Genomic DNA, 26533 nt, shown 5'->3' with positions numbered 1-26533 from the left:
TTACATGCAGTCCTTCACAATAAGGGTGCAGGAAGACTGATGTTGTGGGCACCTCAATGTTAAGTTGGATGAAATTATTGCTGTGTGTGTTTCTATATAATATGGGTTGAGTCAATAATTTTGACAAATAATAGCATGCAGAAACGTCTAAACATTTATATAATATATAAATGTTTAGGTCTATATATATAATATATATATATATAGACCTTTATATATTTTTTCCCCTTTTTTTTGAATTGCCAAAAGTATAAAAAAAAAATATGGTTAAAAAAAGAACTATGTAGTTCATTTTGGGGAACCATGAACTTTAGTTCATAATGGGGAATTATGAACTAAAAATGAACTAGTTCATTTTAGAAGTTCTGAACTTGAACTTGAACTAGTTCATTTTTAAAGTGAACTTTCCCAACACTGTGTATTGTACTGTATCTTCTGTACTGTACTGTACTGTACTGTACCGTACCTTACTGTGCTGTAGTGTACAGTACCTTACTGTATTGTAGTGTACTGTATCTTCTGTACTGTTCTGTGCTGTACCTTACTGTGCCGTAGTGTACTGTACCTTGACTTGGCGGATTGTCTCACCGTCCAAACCGCTGCACAAGGTCGCGCACTGCAGGCACACTTGTCAAAATTGACTCTGTCAATTCTAGTATTTAAGTCTGTCCATACTTTTCCCCAAAGTTTGGCACGCTACTCCTCCCACAGTTTTTCCACCACACACTCGCGCCATATGTCAAATCGACCGGTTTACTCGGGAATGGTGTGCTATCAAGTTGCTAAGAGAAAGGTTCTATAGTTTAATTGATATTAATTTATTAGTGAATTAATTTTCCCCATTGACTTATAATGGGAATCGCATTCAATTGTTTTTCTCTCGCAAACCATAGGGGCTACAGTTTCAAGACTTGGAGAGGAGGTTCATAATGATTGTAAGAATTAATCAAAAAATAATGACATCACTCATCCTCATGGTGGCGCTATAACGGCCAACTTTACGTTTTGCCCCGTAACTCTTGAACCGTAGATCGGAAAATGAAAATTATTTTTTCCCTGGCTTCCTTGGGTCAAGACGCATCTCCCCATATAGGCCACGCCCATTTGCGTATGGATAGATTTTCCGCCATCTTGAATTTTGTCCAAAACACACTTTTTGCTCCTTTTCCTACATATTTTCTTCAAATGTCTTAAAAACCGGTACACATGATCTATGAAGCCACGCGATAAACATAGTCAAAGGATATTTCGATAGTCCATACCGTTTGTTCGTAACGCGCTTCCAAAGTTAGCGGGAGGGGCCCGTTTCACAAACGATAGCCATAAATCACAAACAATAAGTCGAGTCACCACCGAATTTCAACCACAGGTCGGGGGTGGCATACTCAACGAATCCCCAAAAGCATTTCCACTTCGACCCCTAGGGGGCGTCACAAACGCGCGAAACGTAACCGTTTCGTGCCAGAACGCGTTTTTCAGGGGGAACGACCCTCTCAAAACGAAACGCGGACGACTCGGCGGACGGTCTCACAGTCCGAACCGCCGCACAAGGTCGCGCATTTTGCGAGCTGCAGGCACACTTGTCAAAATTGACTCTGTCAATTCTAGTTTGTTTATATATGTGTATCTCCTCAAAACTTTGGCGCGATTCATCTCCTAAACGCTTACACCTTTCAACACCATTCAAATTTTTATGTGTTCAGCTTACTGAGGACAAGTGTGCGTGTATTTTTCTTTTTGAAATGTTTTGTAGTATAATTATAAAAAAATAAAAATGTTTAACTTTAAGCACCCAATGCATTTCCAATGGGTTTAGTGAGTGGGGACAGCGTGAGACAGAGGAAAGGGACCCATGTTTATATTAAGGCGCTGTGGCTGCAATATTCACACTTCAGATATGCTATTTATATCAATGCGTTCACACAGGTCTGCTCTCTGATTTGATCCAAATATCTAAGCTGTGTGATGTATAAAACTATAGTTATAGTTAAAACTATAAATAAATGTCCCTCTCCACTCTACTGATTACACAGCTGTGATCAAGAATCAAGTCCGGGCGATGGGATGTAAATCCCATAGCCATATATCCTAGAGCCCGCAGGGACAGTCAGCCATATTAGTGGTTGTTGTTGGTTGTCAGGGAGATATCAAAACCAATGCATTTCCAAGTCAGATCCACAAACACAATAAAAGCCATGCTCCACTCCTCAGTCTGGAGTGGCCACATAGAAGAACGCCTTGGTTATAGACATAGTGGAGGACAGATGTGGTCTGGGATTGTTAGCCTACAGTATATGCACTCAATATACTCCACTACAGTTGGAGTCCATTTGACAGTTGCTGGTTCCCAAACACAGAATCAAAAATGTAGATCTAGAAGACATAGAATATGTACAGTACAGTAAGGTTCAGTAGAGTACAGTAAAAGTACAGTAAGGTTCAGTAGAGTACAGTAAAGTACAGTAAGGTACAGAAAGGTACAGTACAGAAAGGTACAGTAGAGTACAGTACAGTAAGGTACAGTAAAGTACAATACAGTACAGTAAGGTACAGTAGAGTACAGTAAAGTACAGTAGAGTACAGTAAGGTACAGTAGAGTACAGTAAAGTACAGTATAGTAAGGTACAGTAGAGTACAGTATAGTAAGGTACAGTAGAGTACAGTACAGTAAGGTAAAGTACGGCACAGTAGAGTACAGTACAGTATAGTACAGTAAGGTACAGTAGAGTACAGTAAAGTACAGTACAGTACAGTAAGGTACAGTACAGTAAGGTACAGTAGAGTACAGTAAAGTACAGTAAGGTACAGTACAGTAGAGTAGAGTAAAGTACAGTACAGTAAGGTACAGTAAGTTACAGTAGAGTACAGTAAAGTACAGTAAGGTACAGCAGAGTACAGTAAAGTACAGTACTGTAAGGTACAGTACAGTACAGTAGTGTACAGTAAAGTACAGTAACGTACAGCAAGATACAGTAGTGTACAGTAAAGTACAGTACAGTAAGGTACAGTAAAGTACAATACAGTACAGTAAGGTACAGTAGAGTACAGTAAAGTACAGTAAGTAGAGTACAGTAAGGTACAGTAGAGTACAGTAAAGTACAGTATAGTAAGGTACAGTAGAGTACAGTACAGTAAGTTAAAGTACGGCACAGTAGAGTACAGTACAGTATAGTACAGTAAGGTACAGTAGAGTACAGTAAAGTACAGTACAGTAAGGTACAGTACAGTAAGGTACAGTAGAGTACAGTAAAGTACAGTAAGGTACAGTACAGTAGAGTAGAGTAAAGTACAGTACAGTAAGGTACAGTAAGTTACAGTAGAGTACAGTAAAGTACAGTAAGGTACAGTACAGTAGAGTAGAGTAAAGTACAGTACAGTAAGGTACAGTAAGTTACAGTAGAGTACAGTAAAGTACAGTAAGGTACAGCAGAGTACAGTAAAGTACAGTACTGTAAGGTACAGTACAGTACAGTAGTGTACAGTAAAGTACAGTAACGTACAGCACAGTAAGGTACAGCAAGATACAGTAGTGTACAGTAAAGTACAGTACAGTAAGGTACAGTACATTACAGTAAGGTGCAGTACAGTACAGTAAGGTACAGAACGTTTAAGTTACAGTAGAGTACAGTAAAGTACAGTAAGGTACAGCAGAGTACAGTAAAGTACAGTACTGTAAGGTACAGTACAGTACAGTAGTGTACAGTAAAGTACAGTAACGTACAGCACAGTAAGGTACAGCAAGATACAGTAGTGTACAGTAAAGTACAGTACAGTAAGGTACAGTACATTACAGTAAGGTGCAGTACAGTACAGTAAGGTACAGAACGTTTCAGTAAAGTACAGTAATGTACAGTACGGGACAGTAAGGTACAGTACAGTAAAGTACCGTAAGGTAAAGTACAGTAAGGTACGGTACAATACGGTACGGTATGGTACAGTAAGGTATGATACAGTACAGTACAGTACAGTAAGGTAAAGTACCATAAGGTACCGTCCACATTATGTTTTAATTTTATTTTGATTTAATTGTCCATAACGTTAAGTTCATGTAATAACACTGCTTGTCTACATTGTATTTCCATTACCATTTTACGTCAGTAAAATGAAAGAGAGCATTGCCTGGGACCTTGACACTTTTTACTATTATTTTTTTGGTTGGAAGCGAGCCCACACTGTTTCGAAGGAACAGTATTTCTAGTTGTGGGCTCGCCTGGAAGGCGAGCACACGTATGTTATCTTCATTATTTATTTATATATGTGTATCTCCTCAAAACTTTGGCGCGATTCATCTCTTAAACGCTTACACCTTTCAACACCATTCAAATTTTTATGTGTTCAGCTTACTGAGGACACGTGTGCTTGTATTTTTGGTTTTGAAATGTTTTGTAGTATAAATATAAAAAATAAAAATGTTTAACTTTAAGCACCCAATGCATTTCCAATGGGTTTAGTGAGTGGGGACAGAGTGGAGAGAAGGATAATAGACCCATGTTTATGTTAAGGCGCTGTGGCTGCAATATTCACACTTCAGATATGCTATTTATATCATTGCGTTCACACAAGTCTGCTCTCTGATTTGATCCAAATATCTAAGCTGTGTGATGTATATATTCTGAGTTAAAACTACAAATATCTCTAAATGTTCCTCTCCACTCTACTGATTGAAACAGCTGTGATTAAAGGCCTGTCTGTCATTGGCTGTTATGTGGTGCTGCAAAGTAACCAAGTACATTTACTCAAGTCTATACAAGTACTTGTACCTACAGTACAATTTTGAGGTACTTTTACTCTACTTTCCATTTTTGTTACATATACTCTACTATAAATACAGCATTTGACAGCTTCAGTTACTTGTTACTTTGCAGATTGTATTATTAATAAAAAAAACATAGATGGACCACTTAATACTGCTATGAAGTTGATCTACAATGTGCACACACGCACGCACGCACGCACGCACGCACGCACGCACGCACACACACACACACACACACACACACACACACACACACACACACACACACACACACAACTGTTACTGTGTTTGTGTTACTGTGGAGACGTTTGCTTGTATTTGTCTTTGAGACATGTTTTGTAGTGGTTTAGAAATTTTACTTAAAAAGAATAAGGTTTTAGGATCCCGGGCAATGGGATTTACAGTATATATCCTAGAACCCGCAGGGACAATCAGCCGTATTAGTGGTTGTTGTTGGTTTTCAGAGAGATATCACAACCAATGCATTTTCAAATCAGATCCACAAACACAATAAAAGTCATGCTCCACTCCTCAGTCTGGAGTGGCCACATAGAAGAACGCCTTGGTTATAGACATAGTGGAGGACAGATGTGATCTGGGATTGTTAACCTACAGTATATGCACTCAATATACACCTCTAGAACACATAGAATATGTACAGTAAAGTACAGTAGAGTACAGTAAAGTACAGTATAGTAAGGTACAGTAGAGTACAGTACAGTAAGGTACAGTACGGTACAGTAGAGTACAGTATAGTATAGTACAGTAAGGTACAGTACAGTACAGTAAGGTACAGTAGAGTACAGTAAAGTACAGTACAGTAAGGTACAGTACAGTAAGGTACAGTAGAGTACAGTAAAGTACAGTAAGGTACAGTACAGTAAAGTACAGTAAGTTACAGTAGAGTACAGTAAAGTACAGTAAGGTACAGTAAAGTACAAAACAATGCAGTAAGGTACAGTAGAGTACAGTAAAGTACAGTAGAGTACAGTACAGTACAATAAAGTACAGTAAAGTACAATAAAGTACAGTAAAGTACAGTAGAGTACAGTAAAGTACAGTATAGTAAGGTACAGTAGAGTACAGTACAGTAAGGTACAGTACGGTACAGTAGAGTACAGTATAGTATAGTACAGTACAGTAAGGTACAGTAGAGTACAGTAAAGTACAGTACAGTAAGGTACAGTACAGTAAGGTACAGTAGAGTACAGTAAAGTACAGTAAGTTACAGTAGAGTACAGTAAAGTACAGTAAGGTACAGTACAGTAGAATACAGTAAAGTACAGTAAGTTACAGTACAGTACAGTACAGTACAGTACAGTACAGTACAGTACAGTAAGGTGCAGTACAGTATAGTAAGGTACAGTACAATACTGTAAGGTACTGTACCTTACAGTACCTTAAAGTATCCTATTTGTTGGGTTGGAAGCGAGCCCACACTGTTTCGGAGGAACAGTATTTCTAGTTTATTTATCTATCAGTCAGTCAGTATCTCCTCAAAACTTTGGCGCGATTCATCTCCTAAACGCTTACACCTTTCAACACCATTCAAATGGTTATGTGTTCAGCTTACTGAGGACACGTGTGCTTGTATTCTTCTTTTTGAAATGTTTTGTAGTTTTAGAGAAATTTAACCTAGAAAAGAAGAAAGTTTAAGGATCCTGATTGGTTGTGATATGTCCCTGGCAACCGGCGGCAACCAGTGGAATGGCGGACTGTTCCTTCAGGCTATAGAATTTAAGGATTTTACTGTAGGTCCCAGTGGCCTGAGGGGACAGTCAGCCATTGTGTTGGTTGTTGTTGGTTGTCAGGGAGATCAGTTGACAGGCTTTTCAATAAGGTACAGTCGAGTACAGTAGAGTACATAAAAGTACAGTACAGTAAGGTACAGTAAGGTAGTCAGGTACAGTAGAGTACAGTACAGTAAGGTATAAGTAAGGTACAGTAGAGTACATTAAAGTACAGTACAGTAAGGTACAGTAGAGTACATTAAAGTACAGTACAGTAAGACAGACACATAACTAATTGAGGAGAGGCTCTATGGGTTGTATGTGTAATCTTTTTGTCTGTTCTGTTTTTGAGTTTCTTTTTTTTGTTTTGTTGTTAAGTGTTTATATGTATGCAGCTGTGGCTCTGTCTCCAAGACAAATTTCTCCCCTGGGAGACAAATAAAATTGAACCTTGAACCTTGTACAGTACAGTACAGTAAGGTACAGTAAAGTGCAGTAGAGTACAGTACAGTAAGTTACAGTACAGTAAGGAACAGTAGTGTACAGTTAAGTACAGTACAGTAAGGTACAGTAGAGTACAGCGAAGTACAGTACAGTAAGGTACAGTAAGGTACAGTAAGGTACAGTACTGTACGTACATACATACACAGGGTATATAGTTGGGTCGAAAATGGCAGTTCCGTGACCGTGGAGAGCAAAGGTCCGTTTCTCAATGGATTTGTCATCTAGGAGGGTTATTAAACAAATTTGGCCGGGGTGTCTTTTTTAAAATGGCTGGGAAAATGTTTGACAGCTAGGGTAATTTTCAGTCTCATTCACTTGCTATACACTACACTATAAAGGCAAAAATTACTCCCAAAAAATCTGCTTTAAGTGGGATGTGAGGGGTCAAACTAGGGGTTTTTAATTATTCTGAATCCATTGCAAGCATTTGTTTTGCATGAAAAACATTCCTTGGCCCAAAAGACTGTGAAAATTGATGACTCATCACTAAACCATCGTATTGTGGGGCCATTTCTTGCCCAAGGAATGTTTTTCATGCCAAACAAATGCTTGCAATGGATTCAGAATAATTAAAAATAGGGATGTCCCGATACCACTTTTTTGCTGACCGAGTACAAGTACAAGTACTTCATTTTGAGTACTCGCCGATACCGAGTACCGATACGAGTACAAAATGTCTTTAAATTACGTTTTCTTTTTTTGTTTTTTTTTATCAGATGTTCCTCACTTTCTGGCTGTATATAACACATTAAATTGCATTGCTTTCCCAGAACATGGCACAACTGCCACACATTTCACCTTTTTTTCAGGTTTAGCCCATGGAAATTCCTGTACTGTGCATGATCTTCTAGATCTGCTATGCTCAAACATTTTGTATTTTTACTTTTGATACTTTAAGAGAGAGAGAGAAAGGCGAAGTGGCGGAACACACAGGGTACTCGGGCGCTTTGTGAGCAGTATCGGACGAGTACCTGTTTTGCTCATATCTTCGCAACCGTTGCCCCGATCCATGCCAATTCACACATGACCCTCTACTAGCGCCACCATGAGGCCTAGTACACAGTATGTCTACACTCATGTCATCAACATGGATCTGTCTCATAGCGCTACCATCAGGCCTATTTCTTCAAACACATTTTTGGACACTGCTCCTACAGATTTTGCCCTAAAATCCACAACTCGGTACACAGTATGTCTGCACTCTTCTCATCAATATGGATCTGTCCCATATAGCGCCACCAACAGGCCAATTTCTTCAAACACATTTTTGGACGCTGCTCCTACACATTTTTGCCCTAAAATCACACTGCGACCTGACGGTCGCTTATCTCCCTAGTAGTCCAGTCATTTTAGGCCAAAATTAGGCCAAACCTAGAACAAATTGCAATAGTAGCAAACTCAACTGATTTTGTATCCTCAATGACTCCTTAGTGAGGGAAAAAAAGTCCCAAGGAATCCCATCGGGGCAAAGTTTTGAAAACGACCTATCTACCTTCACTTACTATATACTACAATATAAAGGAAAAAATGACTGAAAAAAAATCTGCTTCAAGTGGGATGTGAGGGGTCAAACTAGGGTTTTTTAATTATTCTGAATCCATTGCAATCATTTGTTTTGCACGAAAAACATTCCTTGGGCCAGAAATGGCCACTCAAAACGTCAATTTTCATCAATTTTCATAAATTTTCAGTCTTTTCGGGTCCGTTTTTAGCCCAAGGAATGTTTTTCATGCAAAACAAATGCTTGCAATGGATTCAGAATAATTAAAAACACCTAGTTTGACCCCTCATATCCCACTTAAAGCAGATTTTTTTTCAGTCATTTTTTCCGTTATATTGTAGTGTATAGTAATTGAAGGTAGGTAGGTCGTTTTCAAAACTTTGCCCCGGTGGGATTCCTTGGGACTTTTTTTCCCTCACTAAGGACATAATGAGGATACAAAATCAGTTGAGTTTGCTACTATTGCAATTTGTTCTAGGTCTAACCCTAAAATGACTGGACTATAGGGAGTCTTACTGGTATGTATTTGCCCCCCCCACCCTCTTTATCTTGTTATTGTTGAGCACTTTGTAACCCTGTTTTTTAATTAATCGTCCATGATCTAACCTTGATCTCTTAATTCTTCTTTCATCAATTTCCTATTTTTCCCCAGTGCATGACAACCTTGAGGTGAAAGAAATGGGGTGGCATGGTGGGTGTGTACGAGCAGCAGGTATGTACGTGAGGTTAGACATAAGTTGCAAAAAAACGCACAGTGCCACTTGAAATTTTAGATTATGTTTGTTTTAAATGATCAATCTGCTGTGTTCCAGATCGGGTGTTGACGTCTGCTCCTCCAAACAACCGGTTCACCCACGACAGCAAGAAGAATGTAAATAGTTCCTCACCTAGTTATTGGTGAGGAACTTTATCTTTATCTTGTTATTAAGCACTTTGTAACCCTGTTTTGATTTGTATTTTGAATTGCTCATCCATGACCTTGATCACTACTCTTTATTCTTCTTTAATTTAAATGTCCTCTTTTTCCCAGCGCATGAACACCTGGAGGTGAGAGCTTGGTGTGGCATGGAGGATCCGTACGAACCGGAGGAGAGGTCCCCATAGTAGCATGTACAGTACATTAAGTTAGACATAAGGTGCAAAAAATATAAAATAAATAAATACACTTGATCCTACTCCTTTTCGGAATTTTTTTTGGCCTTGTATTTTATTTTAAAATGTTTTAATGTTCGAAATAAACTTTCATTCATTCATTCACTCATTGGTTTGATTCTGATGTTCTACTATTGCAAACTTGGGTATGAAAGTTCTGTATGTGCCTTCTTGTTCTATGCAAGTGTTTTAAGTATTTGCCAAGCATGTTGACTTTTTCTGTGATAATAAACGCCATTTTTTATACTATTATGTCAGTCTTTGTCAGATAAATCTCTCTCTATATATATATATTCTTCAAACTAATCACAAATCTAGATGTGTAGATCTTATGTCTGTTTCAAGGAGGAACAGATCTCAACACAAACACACACACACACACACACACACACTTAGTGTTAAGCCTGTTCAGTTGTGGTAGATCAGCTCAATTGATGTCCAGCACACCTGAAACTCTGATCAGTTTGGTTGAGTGTCTCAAAAGTGTACATCTAGCACTGCCCTTTTCCTCCTCACATGTGTTTTGAAGAGCCTTTGCTTGCAAGTTTACATGCAATTATGCTCACCACTATATATTTTGATTGTTCATAGTGAATCGTCATGTTGGGTTGTTTTAGTTTCATTGTCAAATTAAATGGGAAAATGGGTCTTGTGTGTGTTACAGTAGGTCCATGGGCTGGGTTGCTCAACCACCTTTTTAGGCAGATTGGACCAAGCCTAACTTAATCTGGTTTTAGTCATCCTTGCCCTTATAGAAAATAAATTAATAAAGAGGCTGCCGTTCCGGACCTATACAGGCCATCGGTCAGTATCCTTTCCTAATAACACACATCTTCACACTGCAACAGTTAGGCTCACACTGACCAACAGAATGATAGGTGAGGGGAGCATATATAGGGACCGGTCAAACCACTGTAGCCAAGAGGGGGGTGTAAAGACAGGGTCTCCTACTCCTACTTAAACATGCTACAAGTAAACATGCTACAAGTTCCCCCTCATGATGCAGAGAGAGTGGCGCAGTCCAATTGGCCCCATCATAGCTGCCATGGAGCAGCTGGTCCCACTCTCTGGCCAGCCCATCATCCTCATTCTCCTCCCACAAAACTGGTGACTCAAAGAAAACATAGTCAAATATAATAAATAACTCACCAATATAACAACTAAAAAAGTATCTGTTCAACTAAGTGTGTGTGTGTGTGTGTGTGTGTGTGTGTGTGTGTGTGTGTGTGTGTTTTTTTTTTCATCACATACAATAAATGAAATGAAGACAAATAATAAAGTCACCATACAGTATAGGCTGTCTGCCTGTCTCATGCATACATGAATTACTGTATATTTTTCACAATTCATTTTTAGAACCTTTAGGACCCAACTCTTGTTTCAGAGAATTTGAAACCAAAGCTGTATTGATGTGGTACCATAGTAGTTGGGTCGAAAATGGCAGTTCCGTGACCGTGGAGAGCAAAGGTCTGTTTCTCAATGGATTTGTCATCTAGGAGGGTTATTAAACAAATTTGGCCGGGGTGTCTTTTTTAAAATGGCTGGGAAAATGTTTGACAGCTAGGGTAATTTTCAGTCTCATTCACTTGCTATACACTACACTATAAAGGCAAAAATGACTCCCAAAAAATCTGCTTTAAGTGGGATGTGAGGGGTCAAACTAGGGGTTTTTAATTATTCTGAATCCATTGCAAGCATTTGTTTTGCATGAAAAACATTCCTTGGGTTAAAAACGGAGCCCAAAAGACTGTGAAAATTGATGACTCATCACTAAACCATCGTATTGTGGGGCCATTTCTTGCCCAAGGAATGTTTTTCATGCCAAACAAATGCTTGCAATGGATTCAGAATAATTAAAAATAGGGATGTCCCAATAACACTTTTTTGCTGACCGAGTACAAGTACAAGTACTTCATTTTGAGTACTCGCCGATACCGAGTACCGATACGAGTACAAAATGTCTTTAAATTACGTTTTTTTTTTATCAGATGTTCCTCACTTTCTGGCTGTATATAACACATTAAATTGCATTGCTTTCCCAGAACATGGCACAACTGCCACACATTTCACCTTTTTTTTCAGGTTTAGCCCATGGAAATTCCTGTACTGTGCATGATCTTCTAGATCTGCTATGCTCAAACATTTTGTATTTTTACTTTTGATACTTTAAGAGAGAGAGAGAAAGGCGAAGTGGCGGAACACACAGGGTACTCGGGCGCTTTGTGAGCAGTATCGGACGAGTACCGATACCGCAAAATAGGCCGGTATCGGGGCAAGTACCGATACCACGAGTATACCGATACCGCATCCCTAATTAAAAACCCCTAGTTTGACCCCTCACATCCCACTTAAAGCAGATGTTTTGGGAGTCATTCAGTTACTACACTATACAGGAAGAAATTACTCCCAAAGAATCTGCTTTAAGTGGGATGTGAGGGGTCATTCTGAATTCATTGCAAGCATTTGTTTTGCATGAAAAACATTCCTTGGGCTAAAAACGGACCCCAAAAGGCTGTGAAAATTGATTGCCCAAGGAATGTTTTTCATGCAAAACAAATGCTTGCAATGAATTCAGAATAATTAAAACCCCCTAGTTTGACCCCTCACATCCCACTTAAAGCAGATTTTTTGGGAGTCATTTTTGGTATAGCAAGTGAATGAGATTGAAAATTACCCTAGCTGTCAAACATTTTCCCAGCCATTTTAAAAAAGACATCCCGGCCAAATTTGTTTAATAACCCTCCTAGATGACAAATCCATTGAGAAACGGACCTTTGCTCTCCACGGTCACGGAACTGCCATTTTCGACCCAACTAATAGCTGCTCAGATTCACCGCTCCACTTCGAACAGGCCGGACTGGGCCCGTCAGTAAAATGAAAGAGAGCATTGCCTGGGCCCGTCAGTAAAATGAAAGAGAGCATTGCCTGGGACCTTGACACCTTTTACTATTATTTTTTGGGTGGAAGCGAGCCCACACTGTTTCGAAGGAACAGTATTTCTAGTTATATGTTGATTCTGGTTTAATACTAGAGCTATTACCCGGTAAGTAGGTGGCGGCTTCAATATCTATCAACCGTATTGGTATAGATCACTGTTTCCCAAACACTGTTTTTAACACGCTGGTTGACAGAACACAGCTCATGCTTCTTAAATGTTCCTTATTTAGAAGCTATGTTTCAGCGCGACCTAATGGTCGCTTCTTGCCCTTAGGGTGTCTTGTATTATTCAAAAACATTTCAACATTCCCAAAAGAGATAATTTTTTTCATGAATTAAAAACAAAATTCAATGATTTCTTCAGTAATTTCATGAAGAAATAGCTGATCTACAAGCTTGTAGATCTGCTATTTTTACTAGTTTGGGTCCTAAACAATCTCTTTTTGGGGTTATGAGCAAAAATGTTTGGGAACCACTGGTATAGATGAAGCCATTTAAAAGACTGCAGCTTTATTCTGACTTTCCTTTTAAGCTATACTGCCATCATGTGGTGAAAAATGAGCATGTCAAATAATCTCACTTTAACTCCCATGCTAGCAGAATGTTTTCAGAAGCATTAGCATAATGGGCTGAGTTACTGATAGCTCTGCTGAGGTCTTCCCTGAGATTGGGGTTCAATTCCCTGGACGCTTCAGTGGGGTCACTAAAGACGATAAAAATGCAGGGTTCGTCCCTACAGCGTCATGTACTGGGGGTGTACATGCAAATCATGGCTGGTGCTTCAAGCCGCCTCTCGCTACAGATGATGGGCCCCTGCCCTATGGGCCACATACCCTTTAGATTGGAAACAGTTGGATAATACCAAGGCATGTTTTTTGTAATTATTGCCGTTATAATAAAGACCATTTACCACACTGCCTGCCTATAAAAACTTCTGTGGTTTCTGGGGTGTTGACAAAGGTCTGCCACTTCTAATGCATCTTTGTCTTTAAAGATATACCTGTTTCTCTGTCACTTGAAAAGATTTAATTTGCCTCATTCCAGGACACATTAATGAATAAACCTCATTCCATAACACATGAGTAAACCTCATACAATGACAATTACAGGGAGGAAAAACACTAACACTTCAGTTAAATACTCATTATATTTTTTATTAATCCTCTTAGCTTTGTTCAAGCTATGCAAAGTAAATATAAAAATTTGAATTCAGAAATTAAACTGAGGCAATTAATAATGTGATGGCGATGAGATAATGTATGGCATTTTCTACACAGAGCCAAGTTAAATTAATAACAAGAAACAGTTAAAACTATACATAATTGCTCAATGGTAGAAATTAGATGAATTTTGCTCATTTAAGATCAATTCTATGACAGTTTCAGACTAGTTGTGTAGACACAGAATCTCTCCAAACAGAACCATTGAACCCACAAGGTCACATCCCTGTAAGCCTAAACCGGTTGTTTATTGCACCATAATGAATTCTGCATGAGTAGTAATATAACAACATGACCAGCACGACCAAAGATCCCACTCTGGTATCGGGGGTGAGGAGTCTTAAGGGACAAGGTGATGAGTGATGGGACATCCAGTCTGGGCTAGCAGAACTCCTGCCTTCAGCGCAGACCTTCATAAAAATCACTTCACAGCCCGATGAGAAACCCACCTCAAACCTAGAGAAAGCAGCAATAGAAGCAAGTCATACACATTACAGAATCCAATGACATGAAGGCTGTCAGCAAGCTGTTTATTCTCAGCAGAACTGTATAAAGCCTTGACAGGGTTCCCACACATTTTTACCAATTAATTTCCAAAACTTTTCCAGAATATTTAACCCAATTTCCAGGACTATATAACAATAATTCAGCTCAATAACAAGTCGCTTACTCCTATGCGCAATGCCCAAAGACAGGTAGTGTATGCCAGTGGTTCTCAACCTTTTCAGGCTGTGACCCCCGAAATAATCATATTTTAACTGGGGACCTGGCACCCTGACGAGCACTAAGAGTTGAGGAATTTTGTATAACAGGTTTCTATTGTGAAAATAGCAGATCTACATGCTCACAACGCCTCGCAACTGCTATTTTCACAATTTCTGCCTCTAATATTTGACAATTTGGCAAATGTTTAATTTGTCATTTCAGAGGTATTAACAAAATCAATAACGAAAGACAATGCATAGCTATTTTTTTTCCAGGACCTTCCAGGACCCTTGATCAATTCCAAAACTTTTCCAGTACTGGAAAAATATTTTTCTAATTTCAAAATATTTCCAGGAATTTCATGACCGTGGGAACCCTGCCTTGAGAACTTACATGGAGGGGTCTTTGGCTCCAGCCAGTAGGGTTAAGAGCGGTGGTGTGTCATTGTGTCCATGGTGTCCATGTGAACGTTCATCTTCATCTCATTCTCGAGTATCTGCACCAGCTGCTGCATGGAGGGTAGGTGACCCGACTCCAATTTGGACCACACTGGCACATCTACGTATGTAAAGCATTATATTTTAATAGGCGTTATGTTTGAATATGGTCCACCATATAAAGAGAACGAAAATAAAGGAAAATGTGAGTTAAAACGTCTCACCATTTAAGGTGATTTCAAAAGCGCCTGTTGACATCAACTGGTTTTCAATCATGTTGCTGAAGAAGAACACCATCATGCAGGCATATATCTGAAAGAAACATTAAAATAATATTGACCACTTTTGCCTGTCATCCAAATGTTGGGCAAGGCATTATAGGCACATAAAAAAGGTTATAATTTCCCCAGAACACACCACTAGAAGTTTGCACACATAATTTGTTGTGGACAGATAATTTGTTGTGGTGGGTCCTAAGCAGACCTGCCAACGTGTACGCACAAAGCACACATTCTTAGGTCTCTGTGCGCAGGTACGCAATATCCAATGACTACTAGTACGCAATTTTGGGGGATGGGTGCGGGGACAAATGCCGCCGGAGTTGGGCTGAGTGCTGGCGAAAGAGGGCAAGTATCTCTCACTGCTTATCAAAGAGGCTGCCTGCCTAGCACCCAGTACCACCCCTCCTCTCCCTGCGTTAGCAGCGGAGGCGGAGCAGACCATTGAAAAGTATCGTGCAGCATTGTGGCGGTCGGTGTCACACCGACCACAGAGCCTAGGCTAGAGGGAAATGGGACACATATGGATACGGCAGAGTAATAATAACAAATTACAAACTTCTTAAAATGTGACCGTAATTTTATGAAACATTGCTAAGTATGTTCGTTAACGTTATGCAGTTGTGTGCATCGTCTGAAAAAAAAGAATGGCCGTGGTGTGCGAGTCGGTGCTTTAACAGTTTATGCACAGCGACTGTTCGCCCCTCAGTGCACCAAAGCTGCCTGCATTTTAGACATCAGCCACCAAGGAGTAACAGGTAATATATTAAGATAAACTTTTAAAACCCTCCTCTGAGATGATTTCACATGTCATAGCAGCCACGATGGTGAGAATGAAATGGGTGTTGTGGCTCCTCTCCCTCCGCGACTGTTTGTTGTGTATGAAGCCTGTGTTATAGTCTACTCCGTCACACGATGGTGTTGCACGGCGAGCAACAAGTCGGAAAACGTTCGCTAACTTGTGACCCAGGTCGTAGTACACAGACTGTAGCATAATAATCTAAATAAAATAGCTACTGGGCTGCCTGTTCCACTTTCTCTAAATGAGTGAATGAATGAACGAGGGGTCCCATCAAGGGAATTTCTTCAACCACACTCACGAGCCAAGGAACAGCTAAAAAGCCTTTCGTGAGATAGGGCTATTACATATTAAAAAATCAATAAAAGGCCACTAACGCCGTCCGGTTTTGACACAATGTCTTCTTCAGGGCGTGGCTATAAGGGGATGTCACCGTAGAAGCATGTCCTCTTATACATCCTTGTGACCAAGGAAACCAATCATGACAGGCACATATACATCTCTTCTGAGGTATATATGTGCCTGTCATGATTAGTTCCCTTGGACCACAGCCAAAACCCTAGATGAAGAGCTAATGAAATCCCATGGGTGAGATATGTTTGTATAAGTCTGTCTGCAACGCTGTAAATTAGAGACTAAAGTACTGTGAATAAACACTGTATATGTATTGAACAAACAAGCAAAAAAAAAGTGTTTAGCTCACTTCAGATAAGATTCTTAGAATCCTATTACACCATCTTTCATGCAAGTTATACCAGTGTCATTTTACTATTTGGCTATTATAATCCAAGCACTGGCCTCACCTTATTCTCCTGGCCCCAAACCCAGATGCCTGGAGCTTGCATACCAAAGAGGACAAACGGGTCCTTGCCAATGATAATCAGCCCAATCACCAGCAGTTTGAACACGGACAGGAAGGAAGAGAAATGTCTGAGGGAATAAAAGAGTGACTTGAAGAGGATGACTTCAAATGCCATTTGTATAGCATTGAAAAAAAAAACATATTCATTAATGTTCACACTTTCCTTGTCCATCATTATCCAATATTAAATAAGATAGATTACCCGTAGTTTTTAAATTCCTAAAATGTAGGCAATAGGCATCAATGGTTAATCTTAGTAAATAAATGCTCTGCCTGCTTCAGTCAATTTAGGTATAATCATTGCATTTGTAGTTTGCATGTATATGTCAACTGCTAAAGCACAATATCAATGTAAATGTATGTGATGGAAGTACACAAAGGAAATCTCTCCTTCTTACCGATAGAGGGGCAGAGGGAGGAAGTTCTCTCCCTCTATGCGGATGTCTGGGTACCGCTGGTACAAGGCCTGCGTGTACTCCTCAAACACCCGCTTGTACCCTCAGGAAATACTGTGGGCGCAGGAACAAAGGTTAAAGTCAAGGAACAAGAGCAGCACAATACATGTTTTTTGCAGAGTAAAACTGGATGCTCAGCATAACATAACACAGTTGCACACATCAATGTTATCTTTGGATCGTTTGTCACATTTTCCCTTCTACTGGAAGGTTTTAGTGGTGGTGTGACATTCCACTAATAAGCCAAATAGTTTTCCATAAGGAAAGGACAGATCTCTAACTCTAACCTTATAATTGTGGCATTGACAACACTTGAAACTGCCTTAATCTCAATCTTTCTTGAGCTAGTATGTCATTACATTTATGACGTGCAGTTCCGTTGTAATGCGTTAGTTGTAGTGCATGTCATACACAACAAAAACATGTGACTCGAGTTGACATGAACTTCAAAAACCTGTTGTAGGCCTACCACAGTCGATCTAGATAACGGCGCCAACACAATGACTGAAACAAATCTACATCTGGGGTCTGAAGAATGGGATTAAGTGATTAAGAGTTAGCTATACATGTTAATCCACCAGATAGCAGAAGCACAGCACAGCTCACAAGAGGTAAATAGTTGGATAAGATTTACAGCGGAAACAGGGCCGTTGGCTGATTGTATCCTTGAGTTAAATTATTAGTTGCCATAGGGTCGATTTAAACACCGTAGAAACGAATTATGATGCAAGGACACGTTCATATTTGGTGTTGGTTAGATTTCGACACACTCTAGAGAGATGATAATATTTAATGTAACGCCTTCTTCGGCAGCAGCAGCGCGGCTAGCTTGGACATTGGCATTAGCTGGGGTTTAGCAGCTAGCTTAGAGCTACTACGTACTGGTGGTCCTATCATTTTTTTTCTCACCAGATCTGAAATTTGAGAAGGGGTCCCGTGGCGAACTGCATCTTCATCTTCTTTATTCCGCCATTCTCCGCAGATGTGGCACAATATAGCGAGAAAACCCCCAGAAATAGGAGCGAGAACGGCAACCACTTGTTCGCCATTACTGGGTCTCGCTGTGCTTCCTCCTCCAACCCTGCTCACTCACTCACTTTGAGTGTGTGTTGCTCTTTCCCCCAGAAAGCCTGGTGAGGCGGTTAGTGTTGCTCAATGCTCATGACTGACATGATGACATACACCTACTACTGGTCCCTCCCACAAGAGCCTCCTTCTAGGCATAGGGTAGCTTTTTCCCCCTGATAGGTGATAGCCTACATTACCGGTATACATGTTATAATATCCAAGACTTCAAACTCAAAGTAACTAGTAGCTGAAGTTATCAAATAAATGTAGTGGAGTAAAAGTACAATATTTGGATCCGAGATAGTGGAGTAGAAGTAAAAGTATTGGAAATTGGAAATACTCATGTAAAGTACAAATACCTCACAATGCACTTAAGTACATTAACTAATACATCTACGATATTATTATTATTATTAGTATTATTATATTGCAAAATTTCTTCACCTAAATTGCACTTATGGCCATACGTCCATAATACAAGACATGGCATTGGGCTTTCAGAATTAGAATACATTGACTCAAGCAGAGTGTAGGTCTAATGTTTGATTAGCATGATATTTATCCTTTTTTTTACAATTACTTTTGAAAGATATTTTTTAAGATGCTGTTATATAACTATAGTGTCCACTAGATGACGCTGCAAACCATCTCTTATTGAGATCAAGTGCTACATTTCGAGCCCATTCGTTGCTAGTCTCGCGTAGCCAGACAACTATTCCACAATCTCTGAATGCATTTGACCAAATCGCGGAGGCAACAGTCTGGCCACGCGAGACTAATTCGTTGCCAACTATTTCCCTTTCAAAATAAAAGTTACGAAAGCAATAAAAGAGCCGCCCTTGAAAAAGCAATGGCAATACGCCAATAATAACAATAACAAAGTGAGCATGGTAGTACCACATTAAGTAATCATTAATCAGTTAACCATAAAGTAAACATTTTCAGTGTTTGACTTGACATGACATCACATACAGAATTTCAATTATTATTCTTTATTGACACTACAGGATAGGAGCAAAAAGAGCTAATAGTGTATTTTTATTTATTTTCAAGTCTATATGTCACCTTTTGTTGTTAATAGTTTATTTAAAAGTTTATTTTCTGATATTTTCTGAAAACCTGTATTATTAATTTACCGAATGGGTTCACAGTTTTACTTGAACCTAATACAAAGCATAATTTGGTCTAAAAAAAAACATTCGTAACCCAGGCGTTGGATTTATTTTACTGTCAAATATCTGATTAGATTGCAGATTGGAAGCTGCATTACTTTTATTTTCAGTTCAGTTATCCTTTTCCTACCGGAAGCGTGTTCATATGGCTCGACTTCACAGCAGGGGTCGGGAAGGCTGTGTGTGAAAGTCATTCAATAACAACATGGCACAAGCTGTACAGAAATTGATGGCCAAAGTGCCCACATTGGTCAATGGTAAGTGTATCAATGTTGATTGCATCTTTGAGATAGTGGGCAGAAGCAAGTCCTGACAGAATTTAGCATGGCTTGACAGAGGCAGCAGAACTGCTGCAGAAGACGCTAGCCTAAAAACACAGCGACAGCTGCAGCACTAGTGTTGTAAATGCATGCAATAACAAGATGTCCATTTGTAAAAATGTGAACCTTAATTGATAAATGTTTACATTTTATATCGAATCATGCAAATTGTATGGATACTCGGTCAAGTTAGATCACATATAAAGGGACTATATGTTTCTGTTTCAGCCGCTGTTACGTACTCCAAACCCCAGCTTGCGACTTTCTGGCATTATGCACGTGTGGAGCTGGTCCCCCCTTCCCCTATGGAGCTCCCCAAAGCCATTATGGGCGTAGGGGGTGTCATCAAGGCAACAGCACGTCTTGGACAACTACAAGTGCGGGTGAGTCGCTTTAAAGTTTAAAGTGTAATAAGGGGTCTGTCTCAAAGTAACAAAGTCATGTCATTCTCATGTTGGAACATCTAGTTGTGGAAACCCATAGAGATACGTTTTCTTAAGTCAAGATTGAAAAACAATACTGTTTATAGCAACAACTTGATACAATTAATAATAATGCCCTCTGAAGGTACTGTCCCCTTGTGTTCTGTACTATTCTGTAGCCTGGAATTTCCAGAATTGTTACATAACACACTCACATGGACATACATTCTATACTGACTTGTTGAGTGTAATGCAGTGCATTCCACATAGGGGTCATCAACAACATATGTGCCCGTGGCAAGACTTGCCCTTGTCTGTGGCATGGTTTTTATTTAGTTTTTACGCAACATTGTAATGTTTTTATTTTGATCATAGGACCCAATTAGGCCTACTTAAGAATATGTATGACACAGATTTACTATGACATTATGGTATGTTAGGAGTCCACTAGTACAGTGGTCATCTTCAAGGACCCCCATAACTCGTCCATTTGGTCTCAGTTACAGATCTGTAAGGTCCATTTGTACATTCTCAGAGTTCCAGACAGAGAAAGGTCCCTCGACCCACTTTGAGAAAGACTGCACTAACATATTTCACTAAGGCTAGCTCTTCCAGTAATATTTTTGTCAGCTCATTTTGCCCATGGCAAAAATAGAAAAACCTCTGCCACAAGCCAGCCTCGTGATGACCCTTGAAACCATTTTCTGTAGCCTCTGTGACCTAACCTGACTTTCGCCAGATGGTTTGCAGCATTGCGTATACGCTCTGCTTTACCATCTGGGCTCGGTCCAGCACAACCGATGTAAGGGGCGGGCCATTTTTTCAAATTCTAAAGCAGGTGATTGGATATGGCCGTGCCAACTCCAACCACTCATATTGGCCTGTCTGCATGACGTTGCACCCAGAATCCGCCTCCTGGGTTTCCACGTGGTCTGCAATCAGACTCTATTGGCTCAGAGCCGCTCAGAGCCCGCCCATAGCTGCCGCTGATTGGTCCGGCCCGGGACTTTACGAGTGTTATCAACTGTGCTGGAGCGAGCCCAGATGGTAAAGCAATGCATAAGCAATGCTGCCACCATCTGGCGAAAGTCAGGTTATCTGTGACCATCTTTTTGACTGCAGCTTTAGCACCGCACCACATAAAAATATTTACATTTTCCATTACACAAAAGTACCCCTATCGGTAAGAAACAAATTGACCCTTTTAAATGTGATTATAATAGAATATAAATTTGTATTACAACTGTCCTAATTATAATACACTATATGGCTTATAACTGTGATTATAATACACTATAAAGTATTAATGTATTACTATGATAACTATAATACACTATAATAGAGTTTAATAGTGGTTATAACACAATAGAATCTATTATCATTTATTACAATTATATCCTGGTCAGTGAGTGATCAGTCATTATGAAGTCTTAGTGTTTGGCCCTTTTTGGCCTAGCTCTAACATACTCTGGAGTGGATACTTTTTAGTACCAGGCACAAGTGGACGTTGTGGTGTTGGGCCATGTCAATTGAAAAGGGACTGTAATTAATCCACAGTAACTAAGCTGTGTCCAAATACAAATTTCATTATTTGTGCATTTTAATATTATGTGTCATATTTCTACTGAGAAACTAATTCGGGGAAAAAAAACTGTTTTGTGTTCACAGGATGTGGTGAGGAATGGACTGGTTCTCACTGAGGTGGCCATGTGGTTCTACATTGGCGAGTGCATTGGCAAAAGAGGCCTCATTGGATATGATGTTTAATTTATGGACAATTTCATCTTCTTTGCATTCTGAGCATGAATATGCTCAACTCCCAACGTGAAATGTGGGACCCAATAAACAGATGTCAGTACTTTGAGAGGACATTATTTTCCCCCTTCGGCATGAAATTTGTTTACAAGGCAAAGCTGTTTTCCACGTTTTCTCCATAGTGACTCTTAACCATTGATACACAAAAACACTTAACCAAAGTAAAATGTATTATTGAATCTTTACTCCATTACAAAACAAGGCTTACCAACATGCCACATTGGGGTGCTAGAATGAAAGTTCCATAGTACATTGGTAGGCAAGATCAAACACTGTCTCAAACAAAACACTGTCTCAAACAGTCACTGGTGCAGAATGGAATGGAATTGGACAGGCTAGAATTATGATAGCATCGTCAAATTAACTTAACTCTAGTAGAATCATGCTTCATTTAAATACCGTACACAGTATCATGTCATCAACATGGATCTGTCCCATTTCCCATATTCCCTCCTGATTGGCTATGATTGCCTTCCAAAATGTGTGTATGCGACGTGACGGTCGCCGATGAGGGAGTCTTACTGGTTTAAATACCGTGGTGTCATACAACAAAGTATACATTACAGTAGGCTTCAGATGTTCTCTTGAGAAGTGGTTTTCAAATCCAAAAAAACAATAGGCAAGTCAAAATCACATGGCACACCTGTATTCATTTCATAGCAAAAAGTGACCAATCCAGAAGCTCACAAGGTGAGCTTGCAGATCTGCTATTTTGCTATAGTAAATGTGTGGGGGAAAAACATTTTGCCTATAATGCTGGGGCTAAAATAGAGATGACCAGGGTATAGAATTTGGTTCTGTATTGGGAAATAGGTAGACACAAAGTACTGATATAGTAAATAACTTTGTATACTGTATAATATATTACTGTAGTAATATGCGGTTGTAACAAAATTCCAAGGTAAACCTGGACATGTCTCACGGCACACCAGTGTGTGTCCCTCGGCACACCATTTGGAAATCACCGCTCTAGGCTTTGTCACTAGGTAATGATGGACATCTCTTCCCGTTCTCTGCTCTCTGACAGTGCATTTACAATGTTTCTCAAGTATTTGAGAAATGCTTGTCTCACATCCTCAGGCTCCTCTTCCAGGTTAGAATGAATGAGCGGAAGTCTGCTCAGATGGGAGGCTGCATTAAAAATGAATAACACATTCATTATGAGCATTGAAATATTAAAACAGGTACACATTATTGTGTATTATTTTATGCTTTAACTATTGAAAAATAGCAGCTATACAAGCTCACAGCGCGGCACCGAGTGCCGCGCTGCTAGCTTGTAGATCTGCTATTTTTGAAAAATCGTGAAAATTAGAATTTTGACCCGATTCTATAAGTGTCTTTTGAATCCTTCTAAGATTTTTTGAAAAACCTATGTTTCTATGTCAGCAATCTGGCTAGCCATAGTCAAAGAAAAGGTCCTTTTCACTTAAATGGAGCTCAGTTAGTCTGTTCTTGAGAGACTACTATGTCAGTGGTTCTCAAACCTTTTCATGTGAAGGACCCCCAAAATGATATTTATTTGGCCACGGACCCGCATCTCAAAATATTTAGTTCCAGGGACCACCCAGAAGTAAAATTTGAGTTACAAAAGTTTGCTTTGAAAATACATCATATATTCAAAGATTTGCACACATTTTCACGACTTTTTCAAAAATAGCAGATCTACAAGCTCGCAGCGCGGCACTCAGTGCCGCGCTGTGAGCTTGTATATCTGCTATTTGTCACTGGTTAAAGCATTCAATAATTCTAGGCCTAAATGGGTTAAGCAGAATTCTAAAAGCTGCCTGTGCGGTATGGCATCATGCAATAGTGTTACCTAAAGGCAGCTGCCTTTCATCGGCTCCACTGCCAGGCTTGTGGTGAGCAATCAATAGGCACTGGCTGTCTTGCAGTCCCAGAGAGGAAATAAACATTGAGTGCCAGGTCTCTATTTCTTTCAGGTGACTCGGAACGTCGTGATTAAAAATAATCACAACACCATTGCAGTCTCTCATCAGTGCTGGCCAGCACGATTCAAATCTGTCAAGAGAAGAGTAATTGTTACTTGATGACACACTGGAAGAGAGTATAATATCTGAATAAAGGAAACACAGGAAAAAATGTGATCTACACACCATCTTTCGTAAGGCACCCCAAGACGATATTAACTACAGGAGGTTTAAATGTGATTCTGCTACCCTTTGCTCTTACTTAAAGTCACCTGCGCAGTCCCAAAGTTCCACATCACACATTGAATATTTATCACCACTTCCATCATTCTGCAATTCAAATTCCAGTATCCTTGAAACAAGGAAGAAACAAATTAGCTGCAATTGCTTATTGTAATTGTCATGATTGTATCTACTGTAGTCCAAGTCCAAACACGGTTTCACATTAAGTTACTTTCAGGTTGCCCGACCGGGCAAGTGCTCATTTCAGAGTGGACACAACCGTCTATCTATGAACACAACATGAGATATCTGTCTAAACATAAAAACATCAAATAACAAGTGTGAAACCATAGAAATATTCAATCATAGCTGCTTTGTAGGTATTTGGATTTGGATTGAGGTACAGTATGACATGTTTTATCGCAAAGCCCCAGAAAGTGAAGAAATCAGTGTTAAATTGAGCGGTAACATTTTATAAAGAACAATTTACATCTGAGACGTTAGTGTCAACCCCTGTGTATTATTCTTTAATTAGATGAACTTACTATATGGATTTGGATATAAAGCTACAGAGCTATCATTAGGCCTCAGATAATAAAGAAATGTGCTTCCCAAAACCCCAAGCATCTGTACCTGACTCCTTGAGTAGGACTGTACTCTCCTCCAATTGTTTCTGTTGTGTCAGATAGGAAATTTGCAAGCACTGTCTTTCCGCTCTGAAACAGAACATTATAATCAAAAACAGCCACAGTTAAATTAAAGTGTTGAAATTGATATACCATACGTTGTTTGTTTGTTAGAAAGTCAAAGCATATATTCTGATAGTAATCATTGACAGTGTTTGTTCAGTAACAGGTCTCCCTGTCTCCCTATCCTGATTGGATGCCTGCTATCCCTATAACCCATGCATGTCATTTCTGTTCAAAAAGATCTGGAGAGACAGATCCCCTATTACTGAACAAATCTCTCAATACAGATTCTGCTATTTTCTGTCAGTACCACGGCCCTAAACATGTTGTTGAAGCAGCCTGGAGGAAGTCCTGTTTCTACACAAAAAGGAGGTGATGCCCCAGGGACAAAAACAAAGGAAAGAGAATCTTTTAAATGTCTTGAGGAATGTATTACTCTACCCAGGACCACAATGGAAACATGCCTCTAGTGTGCTCCTTTAGTACCACTGTACTGTTTACAAACTGTTAATAAAGTATTCAATCAATCAAAAACAAGGCATACTAGTTAATCAACCTACCTAATTGCGTTTCTAAAGTCAGCTAAATCAGCAATATAACTTGATTTAGAATTGCAAATAAAGAGGTGGTTGAGTGAGCACTTACCTCGCTAGGTCCAATTAACAGTATTTTTGCTTTGAATTTTTCCATTTAACGTTACCTGTGTTAGCAACTCAGCTAGTTCAATGAAAATATCAGATATAGCAAGCTTTACTTAAACTAGAGCCAATGCACCGTCTATGTTATGATTGCTCCATGAACTTATTATCAACAAAAATTATAAAGAAAAATACATTCTACATGAATTATTGTTATTTGAGAGCTGAAAAGAGATGCACTAAACGTTCTGCGAGAGTTCTAGGGTTGTAAGTAAACTTCCTGTTCGTTTCTATGGTTTCCATCAGAGTTGTAGAAGAGAGAGTTACGTCACTTACGTCGACTCCCATAGTAAGCGTGAAAAGCCTATTTACTCTATGGTGGGAAGCTAACTTAGCCTAGCTTACTGGAGCCTGTTCTCATTCCTAGCGAGCCTCTGCCCCGTCCGCCCCCATTCATTTTTCACTCGCTGGTAAGTAGACTAAATCACGTCTTTTTCACTCTTTTAAAAATGGTATCTACCTTAGAGAGGCCCGTGAATGCGTTACAATGGTGAAAAAGACGTGATTTGGTCTACTTCCAGCGAGTTTAAATGACTCGGCTAGAATGGGGGGCGGACGGGGCATTGGCTCGCTAGGAATGAGAACGGCTCCATGCGAAGCCACTTCCGGTCTGCGGCGAGTTCAAAGCGTGACGCCACTCTCTTATATATCGCTCTGGTTTCCATGAGAGGCTGTTGTCCCTCCTCTGTTAATTGGTCATTTCTAACTTCAATCAACTGAGGACCGCCCACTTGTCCTACCGGGAGCTAATCAACACATAGCAATACATCACGCCTTTTCTCCTGGCTAACCAATAAGATAGTCGTTTTACGGGTGCCAGGCAACCAGCTTAGATCGAGCATCGAGAGGATAACCGTTGA

At 39.7% G+C, this 26533-nt stretch overlaps 3 protein-coding genes across 3 annotated transcripts; 1 reads left to right on the top strand and 2 right to left on the bottom strand.

Annotated features, from left to right (window-relative positions):
• Positions 1–13583: 13583 nt before the first annotated feature.
• On the bottom strand, positions 13584–18423 carry selenot1a (selenoprotein T, 1a). The gene is made up of 6 exons (XM_080726209.1): positions 18246–18423; positions 17280–17390; positions 16823–16949; positions 15167–15254; positions 14899–15063; positions 13584–14256 (listed from the first exon to the last, which is right to left on the bottom strand). The coding sequence occupies exons 1-5, from the start codon at positions 18383–18385 to the stop codon at positions 14930–14932; spliced, it is 600 nt and encodes a 199-aa protein (XP_080582335.1). The 5' UTR covers positions 18386–18423; the 3' UTR covers positions 13584–14256; positions 14899–14929.
• A 1289-nt stretch (positions 18424–19712) lies between these two features.
• LOC308284548 (ATP synthase subunit g, mitochondrial-like) lies at positions 19713–22174 on the top strand. The gene is made up of 3 exons (XM_080725206.1): positions 19713–19833; positions 20125–20279; positions 21987–22174. The coding sequence occupies exons 1-3, from the start codon at positions 19782–19784 to the stop codon at positions 22083–22085; spliced, it is 306 nt and encodes a 101-aa protein (XP_080581332.1). The 5' UTR covers positions 19713–19781; the 3' UTR covers positions 22086–22174.
• Positions 22175–23004: 830 nt separating this feature from the next.
• ift22 (intraflagellar transport 22 homolog (Chlamydomonas)) lies at positions 23005–25665 on the bottom strand (the record flags this gene model as incomplete). The annotated part of the gene is made up of 5 exons (XM_080725768.1): positions 23005–23264; positions 23953–24155; positions 24327–24416; positions 24920–25002; positions 25621–25665. 5 exons carry the CDS (start codon positions 25663–25665, stop codon positions 23116–23118), a joined length of 570 nt encoding a protein of 189 aa, XP_080581894.1. The 3' UTR covers positions 23005–23115.
• Positions 25666–26533: the final 868 nt, after the last annotated feature.

The sequence above is a fragment of the Nannobrachium achirus genome (assembly GCF_963921795.1).
Source record: "Nannobrachium achirus genome assembly, chromosome: 5".
In the NCBI taxonomy this organism is placed as follows: Eukaryota; Metazoa; Chordata; class Actinopteri; order Myctophiformes; family Myctophidae; genus Nannobrachium; species Nannobrachium achirus.
The sequence above is the reverse complement of the archived record's forward strand: the minus strand, read 5'-3'. Positions and strand labels throughout refer to the sequence as shown.